General features: G+C 46.8%; 1 protein-coding gene across 1 annotated transcript; it reads left to right on the top strand.

Annotated features, from left to right (window-relative positions):
* Positions 1–3,581: 3,581 nt before the first annotated feature.
* On the top strand, positions 3,582–14,287 carry CUNH2orf49 (chromosome unknown C2orf49 homolog). The gene is made up of 4 exons (XM_056124426.1): positions 3,582–3,709; positions 5,271–5,437; positions 8,939–9,296; positions 13,268–14,287. The coding sequence occupies exons 1-4, from the start codon at positions 3,611–3,613 to the stop codon at positions 13,322–13,324; spliced, it is 681 nt and encodes a 226-aa protein (XP_055980401.1). The 5' UTR covers positions 3,582–3,610; the 3' UTR covers positions 13,325–14,287.
* Positions 14,288–14,508: the final 221 nt, after the last annotated feature.

The raw sequence follows: 14,508 nt of genomic DNA, 5'->3' as shown, positions 1-14,508 counted from the left end.
TTTCTTTTTTTTTTAAATTTATTGAATCACCATGAGATAAAGCATTACAAAATTGTTCATGATTGTGTTTCAGTCATACATTGTTCCAACACCTGTTCCTTCACCAGTGTAATTTTCCAAGCACCGATGTTCCCAGTTTCCTTCCCCACCCTTTCAAGTCACCCCCACCTCAGCCTGCCTCTGTGGCAGGCAGGCACCTCTCTTCTCTCTTAAAAGAGAGACTTTAAAAATAGACTTCCAGGGGCTGGAGAGATAGCACAGCGGGTAGGGCATTTGCCTTGCACGCGGCCGACCCGGGTTCGATTCCCAGCATCCCATATGGTCCCCTGAGCACCGCCAGGAGTAACTCCTGAGTGCAGAACCAGGAGTAACCCCTGTGCATCGCCAGGTGTGACCCAAAAAAGCAAAAATAAATAAATAAATAAAAATAGACTTCCATTATTTTAATTTATAATCTTTCTTTTTATGAGTTCACATTGAGCATATTTGGGTACCACGTTATTTCCGGGTTTTGGACCACACCTGATAGTGCTGCTCAGAGATCACTCCTAGCTCTGTGCTCAGGAATGACTCCTGACAGGAATCAGGGGACCATATGGGTTGTCAGGGATTGAACCCAGGTCAGCTGCGTGCAAACCATACCCACCATACTATTGCCCCATACCCTGAAGGTAGTTATTGAAAACAGAAGACAGAACATAATTCTATGTTGCTAAGATATGGGTCGAAACATTTTTAAATAGTCACTTTAAACTTTTTAATTACAGGTATGCTCAGACTTTTGACAACTAATGACAAAATACGGGTAACATAAATATCTCAAATATCACACTACTAGAGACATCAACAGCCCAAGTTCTCAGTGTGTCCATTCATTCAGTGAACTTTTATCACATACCTCCGTAGTGACAGAACAGTATGAATGAGCAGCTGGGAGATGTAAAGGCAATGGATGGACCCTGCCTGAGAAGAACTCATCAGGCTACAAAGGAGAGGATGCCAGGTAGGGCAGTGTCCGCTACTCTCCCTTATCTCTGTTCTTGTCATCTACAGGAATCGAATACAAATGTTAATAAATAAAATCCTTTGAGGGGTTAGAGCTACACTTACCTTGCAAGTAGTTGATCCAGGTTTAGTCTCTGGTGTCCCCAAAAGGTCTCCCAACCCCACCAAGAGAGATCCCTGAGCACCAAGCCAGGAGTAAGACCTGAACACTGCTGGATATAGCCCCCAAGCAAACCGAAATAAACCTTTAGCACATTGCTGGGATATAGCTTTGTGGTAGAGTCTTTGAACGTGTGAGGCACTGGGGTTTGATCCCCAGAGCCAGAAAAAAAAAAAAAGAAGAAAATGGTGTTAACACAGCATTTAAAATTTTTTAAACATTATTATTATTATTTTGCTTTTTGAGCCAAACTCCGCATTGCACAGGGGTTACTTCTGCCTCATGCATTCAGGAATTACTCCTGGCGGTGCTCGGGGGGGACCATATGGGATGCTGGGAATCAAATTCAGGTTGGTCGTGTGCAAGGCAAACACCCTCCCTGCTGTGCTATCACTCCAGCCCCTAACACATCATTTTTCTCCCAATAAGATAGGCTGAGAAAACTGAGTAACTGTTCTGTTCAAGTCTCTACACAGAACAAAATTTCAACTGAGTTCTAACTTTCAAGTTCAGGCTCCTTCCAAAGCAGCTGCTTCACCACTAAAAATGGTACCTTCTGGTGTGGGGAATGGGGATACTACTACTAGGAGTGCAAATTTCATACTACTTTGAATTTTGAATTATTTTCTTGGGTATAGCAAATCATCACCATTATATACTTAACTCCAAAGTTAAAGATTTTCGGGCCTCAGGTCATATCCTCTCCAGAGCGCTGGCTGGAATGCTGCCCCAAAAGCAGCAGTCAGATTAGCCCAGTGGCTGTGATCACCCCGCTCATCAAATTAGACCATCCAAATACCTGCCTCAGCTTAATGTTGGGGAAGCCATTTCACCTCAGATGATGTTCTTTAACACTCCAAGGGAAGAACTGGACCATCTATTTCCTTCCAGCTCTGAGCCTCAGTTTCTAAACAAAAGTAAAACTGTAAAACACTGCTATGTCTCTTGTCTTTTCCATTTAGCATCTTATTTTAAAATGCTCTTTTAGGCTTGCTCTTCAAGTCCTTGCTCTCCCTTGAATGTGTCTCACTTGCGTGTCTGTCCCCCCACCCTCCAGGAGCCCATATTCATTTGAACACTTGAGTCCTCTCCTCCTCTCCATCCATGTTTAAGTTTATTTCAACAAAACCTATCCTGCGTCACCAAAAATATAAAACTCTTTCAAAGTCTCGTTTATGGCATTGTCAGATTGTTCATATTTTGTGGCCAATACCCAGTAAAACGACATCATTGAGGGGCTGGAGAGGCAGTATAGTGAACAGGGCACTTCCTTACATGTAAATGACCTGGGTTCCATCCCTGGCACCCCATATAGTCCCCTGAGCACAGCCAGAAGTGATCCCTGAGCACAGAGCCAGGAATAAGCTTTGAGCACAGCTGGGTGTGCCTCAGCCCCATAAAATACAAATAACAACAAGGATGCAAACCCTAAGTCCTTATTAGAACACATCTATACATTGGTTTTTCTTGTAGACATAGATGTTTATGTGTTTTAAATGTGCACAGTATTTGGGGTTGTGTATCTCCTCCACAAGGGATGATAGCAGTAAGTAAACCTTGTAGACGGCTGTCGAAACCAGCACAAGACCTGCGTGCAGGCTCTGCATACAGGAGACCTGGGTTCCATCCCTGGAACCACATGCCTCCTCACTGCCCAGCAACTCCGGTGGCAACCCGTGAGGGGGCCAAAAAAAAAGTTCATTATCATTATAAGGGATTATGTAATAGTAGCTACAACTGTTTGTTTAAAATGGTCGTTGTTTCCTTTTCGTTAAAGTGGAGGAAATGGACTTGGACGTCTGTGTGCCACTTGCTCCTTCCTTGACCCTCATCAACTGCCCTGGACCTATTCGCTGTCCTGCAGAACAAGCATTCGGGGACCTGGACCGGGCAGGGCTGTGCAAGGGTACAGAGGCACGCAAGATGTAGTCTCTGCGCACGGTGAATTCTTGCCCGTTTCTGGCGGCGTTTCTTGGCCTGTGATTTTCGTGGGCGATTTCGGTGCACACATGCGCAGGTTGAACATCTCTGGCCGCGAGTGGACGGCGGAGCAGCACACGACAGAGTCGAAAGCAACATGGACCGAGATCACCCGGGAGGTGACAAGGGGCCATATCGAGGCCCCCGCCTCTCCCGCAAGGCTGCGCTTTTGGGGACTCCTTTTGCGTCCGCCATCCCAGGCGCGAGTGCCCCGGCTTTGGCATTCCCCTCTCCTCCAGCAACACTCGCGGTGTCGTTGTCGTCTCCAGGCCAGACCTTCCCACTCCGTCCCTTTCGCCCCTCGACGCCTGCAAGCCGGGCCAGCCGCGAGCACCGAGGCAGACGCGGCGCGGCGCGGCGCTGCTGGATGACGACACAGCCCGGCGCCCTCCGAACACGTCACTTCCAGAACGCTTCCCGCGCGGAGCCTTGTGGGTAGCCGGCCCGGGTCTCCTGGAGACGACGATGGCGGGGTATGTGGGCGGTCGCAGTTGCACGGACTCGGAGCTCCTGCTGCACCCTGAGCTGCTGTCTCAGGAGTTCCTACTCCTCACTCTCGAGCAGGTCGGGCGCGCGGGGTCGGGTGGGCCTGCATTGGCGGAGGTGCAGGGACCTGAGGTCGCCCCGAGCTGTCCTCGGGCGGGCTGGGACCCTGCGGCGCGCCTGCTGCGGGTTCGGAACGGCGGCGCCCTTGGAATGTCAGCCCTCCCGGGTCCGAGTTCCTCTCTCCTGGCCTGCGTGGTTTCGAGAACTCCTGGGGAGACGCGCCCGTCGGAAGGGCCCGGGGCGGGCGGGCCGACGCGGGGTGGGGGACACCTGAAATGTGCCCCCTGTCCACCTCCCATCTAAAAGAAAAAAACAATAAAGTATCCCCCTTCCCCTCCCTGCCATGGGCGGGATCCGAGCCCCGTGGCTCCCGAGGCTTGTTGCAGGGCCTCGGGACCTCCAGGAGACTCGGCCCGAGTCCGGGAGGGGAACGGGCGGTATACTTATTTTTTTTCTTTTGGATGCACAGGGGTTACTTTTGGCTCATGCACTCAGGACTCACTTCTGGCGGTGCTCGGGGGACCATATGGGATGCTGGGAATCGAACACGGGTGGGCCGCGTTGCAAGGCAAACGCTCTACGCGCTGTGCTATATCATAGCGCCAGACCCATGGGCGGTAGTTTTGTTGTCGCACGCGAGTTCTGCAGCGCGGCCGGCTGATCTCGGCGCCCCGCGGAGTGGGTGAGTGACGTGCGGCCCCGCCGTCTCTGTCGACAGACCCGCGGGTCCACTCCCGGGGCTGCAAGCCTGGACCACCGCCCCGGGCAGCTCTTCTCGGGGTTCTGTGTATTCCGGCCGCCGCGGCGCTTCTTAACCGATGTAGCTGGCTGATGGGTTTCCCGCCTTCATACCGGGGCCTTGCGTGGAGGAGATTGCTTTTCCCAGGCTGTCAAGTCACCAGTGAGAAAAATCGGGGACTGGGGGCTTCCGTTTCAGTTGTACTGAATGTAAAGGCTTCCAGGCCTTGTCTGTGCTGGAGCCAGTGACCGCGCCCGGCTCCCTTCCCGGCGTTGCCAGCGTTTCCTGCTTCTATCTGGGCTGCTCGCATGATGGGGATCCCCTTGGAAGATGGGAAGCCGTGAGGACCTACAATAGGAAGGTCTGCACGATGTGCGGAGGACCCCTTGAACGATGGGGGCCGGGGTACAGTAGGAAGATTGGACTTGGGTGAGAGGCCACAGGCGTCATCCTGGAAACCCACCGCTCCCGCCGCATTAGGGACCTGTCAGTTACTGGAGGTGACCTCCAGTCTCCCTGCCTTCATCCGCATCCCTGCAGCAGTTCCTGGATGCTTTTGTCAAACTCATATTGTTAATGCCATACTGTTGGCCTGGTCAGGTTCCCCCCTCCCCTTCCTCCTGTCCCCCTCCCCCCTACCCAGTCCTGGGTCTCAGAGAGGCTGGCAGAGCGTGCCCAGCAGTCAGTGCTTTCCCAGCAGCAGGCAGGACTGAAGGCTGACAACCTGTGAGGGGTGTGGTCGTGTGTGGCTTGAGTGCCTATCTGGGCCCTGTTACTAGATGAGGGATCCTTATGACAAAGGATGCTGTTTTGAAATCACCTTTGCTTTCTATCCCACAGAAGAACATAGCGGTTGAAAATAACAGAAGCATAAACAAGGACGAGCTTACTGATCTTTATGTTCAGCATGCAATACCATTGCCTCGGAGAGATTTGCCAAAGAACCGATGGGGGAAGATGATGGAAAAGAAAAGAGAACAGCAGGGGATAAAAAATGAGGATAAAAGGTAGTTCGTTTGTTTCTTTCTTTCTTCAGATACTCTTGAGTGGTTTGGGCTTTCATCTTACATTGATAGAGTAGTTTTGTTTTGGGGCGTCACACTGGGTAGTACTTGGGGCTTATTCCTGGTGGAACTGGAGGGCCTTTTGGGGTTCTGGGGAATCAAACCTGAAGTGGGCCATGTGAAAGGCAAGGCTCTATCTGCCATACTGTTTTTGGCTCCTGACTGAATAGTTTTGTCTCTCTGTTTACTCAGGCAAAAGTTACTTCAGCAGCTGTTTATGTAGAATTTCCTGCTAGTGTTTTGAGAAATACATAGTAACAGGTGAAGTAAAATCTGTTTATGTAACAGTGAGAGAAAAGTAAAGGGACCTGGCAGAACCTAAGTAAATCAAACTTGCAGAGAGTAACATCAGCAATCTGCCCTGGAATGCAGAACCCTGCACAGCCACCCCAAGCAAATAGCTGCAGGGCTGGAGTGCCCAGGGAAATGGCCAAAGGGTTGAAACTAATTAGGAAGGATGTTAGTTGTTTGGAAGTTCAATTACAAGTTGAAATGGAGGAGAATATTGTGTAAGAACAGTGACTCCTACGTGCTCTTAGTGAAGATGGTGGCTTCTTCCCTTAAAGCAGTGAGAAGGTTTGGGCAGATCTATGTGAAGATACTAACTGGAACCAGCTGCATTACTGAGAAATTACTGAAGATCGGGACACGGTGATAGTCGGAAAGGATTGCAATTAGAACTGCTGAAACCCAGCCAGTAGGTAGTTATGAGTTTGATTCAGGTGCCAGACTTGATGCTAATAATTAGTTGAGAACTGATCTATAGAAAGTGGGACCCTGAGACAATGGTAGTGGGAAGCAAATTCTGACTAGTAAGGTTGGAATATTGTATGCATGAAACTATCTTGAACATTGTTGTAAATTATGGTACTTGAAAAAGATACGTGTGTATAAAGAATATATGTAAAAGATACATATATATATATATATATATATATATAATCAGGGTCATAGAGCTAGTACAGCAGGTGGGGTGCTGGCCTGTGTGTGGCCAATTTAGGTTCCATCCCTAGCACTCTATATGGTCCCCTGAGCCCTACCATTAGTGATCCCTGAGCGCTAAGGGTGTGGCCTAAAATAGCAAAAAAATCATTTGAGTTCTGTATATCTCTTTGTAGAAAGGGCCAGTAAGATTGCTGAATTATAGGAATAAGACTTTAAGTCTTAATCATAGCACAGTGAAAGTTGTAGCGTTTCAGGTATGCCATTGAAAAGTTTTACATTTCAGATTTTTTTAAAAAATTTTTTAATTTTTCTAAATTTTATTGAATCACCATGAGATAGTTACAAGCTTTCATGTTTGGGTTACAATCACACAATGATCAAACACCCATCCCTCCACTAGTGCATATTCCCACCGCCAATCTCCCCAGATACCCCGCCTTTCCCACCCTCCCCCTGCCTTTGTGGCAGACAGTATTCCCCATACTCTTTCTCTACTTTTGGGCATTATGGTTTGCAATACAGATACTGAAAGGTCATCATGATTGGTCCTTTATCTACTTCTGCACACATCTCCCATCCCTACCGGTTCCTCAAGTCGCCAATTTCTTAGTGATCCCTTCTCCATTCCCCCTGCCTTCTGCCCTCTGCTCATGAGGCAGGCTTCCAGCTATGGAGCAATCCTCCTGGCCATGTCTATCCACTTATAAGCAAATTTCATGACTTTATCTCTCCTAACAGCCGCATAGTACTCCATTGTATAGATGTACTAAAGTTTCTTTAACCAGTCATCTATTCTCGGTCACTTGGGTTGTTTCCAGATTTTGGCTATTGTGAACAGTGCTGCAATGAACATTTAGGTACAGCTGTCATTTCTACTGTGCTTTTTTGCATTCTCGGGATATATTCCCAGAAGTGGTATTGCAGGGTCGTATGGAAGCTCAATTTCTAGTTTTTGAAGGACTGTCCATATTTGTTTTCCAGAAAGGCTGGACTATTGGGCATTCCCACCAACAGTGAAAGAGCGTTCCTTTTTCCCCACATCCACGCCAGCACTGGTTGCTTTTGTTCTTTTGATCAGAAATTTTTTTTCATAAAATAGAAGCATATTAATTTGTTTAATATCATTGGTTAATGACTGGAGTGTCCTAAGAGTGGGCTAGTTATTTCCTTTCCTGTTTTATTGCTGGTGGATGCAAGTGACCGATTAACAACTTTCGGAGGCCTCTGTTTGGGAGGCACTATCTTCGCAGTCCCTGTTGCCATGGGAAAGGATGTAGTAAGAAAGACTGAGGAGAATCATGGAGTTTTAAGTGGGTTGGTTTACTCTCTGCTTATGAAGGGAAAACTACCTCAGTAGGGATATTACTACCTCATTATGATATATACATTTAGTCTTCTGGAAATTAAATATATGTACATCCTGATCAAAGGATCAGGAGCCCAGTCTGCTGCCTGTGAGCCTGGGGTCACATACTGATTGGTCTGGCTACTGTGTACCTTCTCCAGAGTGGAAAGAGGCAAGCAGAGAATCAGAGACGAGCAACTGAAATATGTGTTCGAGGGAGAACACAGGTTTGAGGAGCAGGCCTGGCTTGATTCTTTCTAAGGAAATACTTTTCCTTTTTGGGGCTACTGTACACAGTTTTGAGAGGCTACTCCCAGTGCTCACTGGTCCCTCCCAGCAAAGCCTAGAGTACTGGGAATTGATTACCCAGCTCCTATTTACAAAGCATGTGTTTCAACCCAGTGAACTCCCTCCTGCCCGTGATGATATTTCTTTCTGGTCTGCGTATTCAGGCACATTGACCCAAGTAAATCTTTCAGGATTTTTTCTATTTCAAAGCAAATTTTTAAAAATGTTCTCTAAATAGTTAAGGATTCAGTCAAGATAGAAGCTGGTGGATTTAAAAAGTTATTAATTACCCAGATGCCGGCCTGGGTTCGATACCTGACACTTCATATGTTCCCCTGGACCCCTCCACGACTTATCCCCTGAGCACTGTCTGGGGTGTGTGTCCCCCAAACAAAAAAAATAGAATATTAGATTAAGCTCCAGAGTTGGTTGGTGGATGTACTGTTGAGCTGCATGGAGGACTCCAGATTTGATCACCTGTACTGCATAGCTCCCCCAAGTGCTGTGAGGTATGATTGACAACCTCCCCCCCCCCCCCATAAAAAAAAGAATTGGATGGTGTTTTCAAAATGAAAGTGGTGTATGCATTAAAAGGTGACTTTTAAGTTTCTTGTCAGCAAATACTTAAACATTTAAAACACTAGAAGACTATTGCTTTATTTCAGAGAAACATAGAAAATTTTATTTCTGTAGTTCTACTTAGATGAGTTACCAATAAATCTAATTTTGGTCTTCGTTGTTTGATTTTTGTGTTTGGTGCCTCATATCTGCAAAGGTTATGTTCCCCCCCTGATCTCCGTCCCCTGCTCAGGTTGGTTTCCAGCGAACTGGTTCTTCATTAGTATGGTATTTTTCTTTGGTTTTAGGAGTGGCTCTGTGGACGGATTAAGGAAAAGACCCCTGATTGTATTTGATGGAAGTTCGACCAGTACAAGTATAAAAGTGAAAAAGACTGAGAACGGAGATAATGACCGACTCAAACCCCCGCCTCAGGCAGGCTTTACCAATCATGCCTTTCAGAAATTTGCAAATTCCTCCTCCTTGATTTTGTCTTCCAATTTGCCTATGAACAATAAGATGGAACACGATAATGACAGTAAACAGAATCATGACTTAACACACAGGAAAAGTCCTTCAGGACCTCTGAAGTCACCACCTTTGTCCCCAGTTGGAACGACTCCGGTGAAGTTGAAACGAGTGGCCCCTAAGGAAGAAGCTGAGGTGGTAATAAGTGCGGGATGGGCTGTGGGTTACATGGTGCTGTCCGTCTCAGCTGGTGGCGGGGTGGGGTGGGGGCGCGCAGCTGTTTCGTGAACTTTGGATGATCTATCTGGTTTTTACATGTAGTTTCTCTGTGTTTCAAGCCCTTGGTGATAGGATCATTCTTTCAAAAGTGCATTTTGTTTATTTTAGCTTTAGATGTGTAGAGAAACACTTTGGCGGGGTCAGAAAATTAAGAATTTATCTGGAGTCACACACTTGTTAACTTTTTGAACATTGTAATTGGCGGGAAGTGGGGCACTTTGCAGCAGTGCTCTGGAACTGCGGCCACTCCTGGCGATTCAGGCCCAGCTGTACAACCTGATGTATGTGCAGCCTGGCTTTTATACAACCTGGCGTTTGTACTACCTGATATTTATACAGCTTAGCATTTGTGCTACCTAACAGTTGGTGCTCTGGCTGGCCTCAAGGTGCTGGGGGCCCCCAGGACTATGCCCGCCAGTGCTCCTGGGGCTGTGAGTGGGGAACCTGATCCCTGATCTGTGTGCTCCACCCATGTAAATTAGCTCCCCTTTTTCTACATATATTTCTCTACATATATTTATTTAAATAGCATTTTTGAGTTTGACCATAACTTTTTGTATTTTGTACTTTAAACCACACTATAAGGATCTACTGCCTCATGGCCTCCTGATGGAGGAAGTTGTAGTTAGTTGAGGTAACTTGGGGGAGGGAGATCTACTAAATTACTGTGTGTGTGTGTGTGTGTGTGTGTGTGTAGAGTTTTAAAATAAATTTATTTATTGAATCACTGTGAGAGCAGTTACAAAGCTTTCGGGTTTAAGTCTCAGTCATATAATGATGAAACACCTGTCCCTTAACCAGTGCACATTTTCCATCACCAAAAACCCCAGTATACCACCCCCCCCCATCCCACACCCTCCTACCTGTGGGGCAGATGATTTCCACATTACTCTCTCTCTACTTTGATTACTTTCAATATTTTGACGCCAGACCCACCATTATTATTTGTGATTTTACCCCAACACTCAGATCTGCCGAAAAGGCAACCGTAGACTATTTGGACTTCTGAAATCTTAATAATTAAATCTGGAGGGGTTTCTGCCAAAAGCTGCTGGGTTCCGAGATTTGTTTCTGAGTCTTTGGAATTATGGCTTAAGCAGCTTGAGTAGCCAGAGGGCCTGTTCATGGGCAGTGACTCAGTATTCAGGGTCTCGTTGAGGCGGGGGAGTAAAGCATTGAGGCAGGGGAGTATAGGGCTGATTCCACCTCCATCCCGTGAGGCTCTGTGTGTCTCGTCACTGTGGACCCCTACCTGGCTGTCCGTTGGCCTGTGGAAGATGGTAGACCCCAAGCCGCTAGGCGGAACAGGCTGTGTATTTGATTTTTACTGTGCTCCAAAGTTGTGCCATGGTTCATGTAAGCACTTACATACATGATTTCATAAGGTAAGGTAAAGGCCCTCCCGTTGTTCATCGATTTGCTCGAGCGGGCCCAGTAACGTCTCCATTGGAGACTTTGTTGTTACTGTGTCTGGCATATGGAATACGTCACGGGGAGCTTGCCAGGCTCTGCCGTGTGGGCGAGATACTCTCGGTAGCTTGCCGGGCTCTCCGAGAGGGGCGGAGGAGTCGAACTCGGGTCGGCCATGTTGGCTGCGTGCAAGGCAAACGCCCTACCACTGTGCTATCGCTCCAGCCCCATTGGAGCGATAGCACAGCGGTACATGAACATGATTTCATATGTTGGCAAATTTGGTAGTTATTTGAAGAGATGATTTATCTATACTGTGATATAGACCGATTGATATGTACAGATGTAGTCTCCCCAGGGTTCTTCAGAAAAGTGATCTCACTTTAAAATATGCAGCAGCTTTGTAGCCTTCCTTTTCTTGTTCTCTCAGTCTCTCCTGTAATGAAAATATCTGACTGGATGGTCAGACAAGTCATTTGCTTCTTCAGTGCTCTCCAGCACTGGGAAGTGCAGAGGCAAGGCTCTGGCACACTCATTGTCTGGCGGTGTCTTCCACTGCCAGGTCTTAGCCAACTCTTCACTTACTGGGGACCACATGGTGGAAGGGACAGGAACTCGTGTCTCTTAAGGGACCTCAGTCCCCTACATCCCAGCTTTGCCTTCACCTCTCCTGGGCCTTCAGACACGTTGGTGTTAATGATTAATTTTCTTTGAAGTGTTGCTGGGGATTGAACACATGCAGGGCGAGTGCTATACCATTCAACCACATCCTTTGGTCCCCAGTTTGTAACTTTTGAGGCGTCACAAACAGTCCACAGCATTCCGTGGTATGCTTTGACATTATCATTGCAGATCATATCAAAGGGATCAAAACAAAACTGCTGACTATTTCACCAGAGTTATTTGTGTGTGTCAGGGTGGAGGGCCAAAGAGAGGGGGGAGACTGGGTCTTGTTTATACAAAAACTCAGAATTCTACTGAGTTAAATCTCTGACCTTCAAGCTTATTTTTTAGTTAATTGGATCCTTTCACCAACCTTAGGATTTTGGCATAATAGTTACTCCTATTTCATAGATACAAGTTTAGAACATTAAAATAAATTCATCCAGGGTTCCAAAGTTAGTAAGTGGCCAGACTGCAGTCTGAACTGAGGTCTGTTTGACTCCATATCATGTACTGCTTATAACACCAGGCTTTCTCCATAGTCGGTAGCCCCAAGACGGGCGCAGATGTGTGTGGGGGGATTAGGAGCCAATAGAATGGGCCAGAGAGGGCACAGCAGGGTAAAGTGCTTGCCTTGCACATGGCCAACCCAGATTTGATCCCTGGTGTGACACATGATCCCCAATGAGCCCCATCAGGAAGTGATCCTTGAGCACAGAGCGATTAGTAAGCTCTGAGCACTTCTGGGTGTGACCTCGAAACAACCATAAATTTTTTCATATTAAGATCTTGGATGGTGAGAAGCCGGAGCAATAGTACTGCGGGTAGGGAATCTGCCTTGCATGTGGCCAGCCCGGGTTCAAATCCTGGCATCCCAGGTGGTCCTCTGAGCACTGCCAGGAGTAATTCCTGAGTTCAGAGCCAGGAGTAGCCCCTGAGCTTCGCCGGGTGTGATCCAAAAAAGAAAAAAAGAAATCTTGGATGGTGAGATTGGGGGAGATGTGAGTCAGGAAGAAGGAAGCAGGTCAGGAGCTATCAGTGGTTCTTAGCTCCGAGTAACCTAAAAACCCAGACAAAGCATTACTCCCACTCTGCTTGGGTTTATTTTATTGATACTGTGATAAGATTCAGTCCGCATATTTGTAAGTGCCCAGGGCAATTATAAGTTGGAAACATCTGACAATGACTGTGAGAAAAATGGGAGCCAGGGCTGGGGAGATAGATGGCTCAAGAGCTGGAGTACGCATGCTGCCTAGTGTGTGGCCCCAAATTCCTGTGTCTAGCCTGAATGGCACCCCAAGACTGCTAGCTGTGGCCCCGGTGCCTCCCAGTACCTCCAGGCCCAGGCAGCATCAAGCCTCAGACCTTCCAGCCTAGACCTTAGTCACAAGTGGCCCTGGTGTCCTTTGCTGAGGAGGAAAACCTTATTGAAAATGGAAAGGAAATTATGAACCTGGGGGATTTCCTTGTTTATCTAATTTAAACATTCTTCCCCACCAGGGGGCAGCACTGCTCTGCTGGTAATGCTAGTAAACTTGGGCCCTTTTTTTTTTTTTTTTTTTTTGCTTTTTCGGGTCACACCTGGCAATTCTCAGGGGTTACTTCTGGCTCTGCACTCAGGAATTACTCCTGGCGGTGCTGGGGGGACCATATGGGATGCTGGGGATCGAACCCAGGTCGGCCGCATGTAAGGCAAACGCCCTACCCACTCTGCTATCACTCCAGCCCCTAAACTTGGGTCTTAACTAAGTCATTTCAGTTATTTCCTGACAATTTGTTTCTCTGTTCATAAATTGATTTTTATTTATGTCTTTCAGAACAACCTGAAGCCCCCTGAGGCAAAGAAGAAGATACAGCATGTTACGTGGCCATGAAAGAAAGTTTCTAGAAGTGAAAAAATAATTTTAACTGTTGTTTTTAAAGACAAATTCACATATCTGACAGTATTTACAAACATCCTGATTTTTGTGGGAAATTGTTAAGTTTATAATTAGGTTCGAAAATCATTTTCCTTTCCTTGTCCCTTTCTTTAAAAAACAGCCCTCTGGCTTTTTCTGCCCCGGTGAAGAGTTTCGTTCGTGAACACATGACTCCAAGTGTGTGTAAAGCATCCAGTGGATTTTAGGGATTCTCTTTAGTCTGCTCCAGTCATTGGGGAAATTGGAGATTTGCTTTTATTTGAGTAGTTGACAATTTTTACCTTTCCTAAACATTATCAAACAGTTGTTCATCACAATATTTTAGTAAGTGCGGCCACTGATCCTAAAGGTCCACCAAGAAAAATGTATTTGTATTGCAAGCAGAAAAAAAGATGCAAACCACACAGACAAAATTGCTGTTCTTTAAGTGCTTACATTGCTTCCCATAAAAATCAAAAGGGAAGTCAAGTGTTTACTCTCACTCCTCCAAATTCCTAACAGAATTGGAGGTCTTTTGGAGCTGACTGGTCAGTTTTGTATGTAGTCCACCATGTATTCCATGTAATAGCCCATCAGTGGTCTGTGTTCACATTCTGTGATCCTGGGGTACCCTTCCCAGGAACTGGAACTTTCCAAAATGAAGCTGGCTTTCAAATTGTCAGGTAAGATAATCATGGCAGAGGTCATAAAAAGTGGTGGCCGAAAATTGAGGAAAGGAAGAGGAGGTCAGAATTCTAGAACATTCAGTTCAGGAAGTAAATGTTCAGTAGGAAAACTCTGTGATCTGGTATGTGTGAGCTGAGGAGCTGCTGGGCTCTTGTCACCAGAGTTGAGGACAGAAATGCAGGGCCAGCTGGAGGAGCGCCTGCCAGTGGCTGAGGAGAGTTTTGGGCATGCTGTCACACGCTGCATCTACTAAGGTGTGGTGGTACCATTCCAGCTGTGCATTAGAAGGTGCTGGGAAATTGGTATTGCTGGCATTCACGAGTTTTACTGTCTTTTCTGCTTTATGTTCTAACCAAGTACAAAAGATACTTTACACCTCCTGTAAGCCTGTGATTTTCAAGTTGGTGTTTGCCTATGAAGTAGTTTAGAGGAGTCTGTTCCGCTTTCGATTTGTTAAAGCAGCATGTAGATCA

This window comes from Sorex fumeus, unplaced genomic scaffold (assembly GCF_029834395.1).
Source record: "Sorex fumeus unplaced genomic scaffold, SorFum_2.1 ptg000006l, whole genome shotgun sequence".
Classification (NCBI taxonomy): Eukaryota; Metazoa; Chordata; class Mammalia; order Eulipotyphla; family Soricidae; genus Sorex; species Sorex fumeus.
This window is presented reverse-complemented; position numbering and strand designations above follow the sequence as displayed.

What these genes read in the sequence shown, in the direction of transcription:
- CUNH2orf49 (XM_056124426.1), top strand. Translation starts at nt 3,611, where the DNA reads ATGGCGGGGTATGTGGGCGGTCGCAGTTGCACGGACTCGGAGCTCCTG. An exon ending in ATAAAAAATGAGGATAAAAG is followed by an intron (nt 5,438 to 8,938) that starts GTAGTTCGTTTG and finishes CTTTGGTTTTAG; the next exon opens with GAGTGGCTCTGTGGACGGAT. An exon ending in CTAAGGAAGAAGCTGAGGTG is followed by an intron (nt 9,297 to 13,267) that starts GTAATAAGTGCG and finishes TATGTCTTTCAG; the next exon opens with AACAACCTGAAGCCCCCTGA.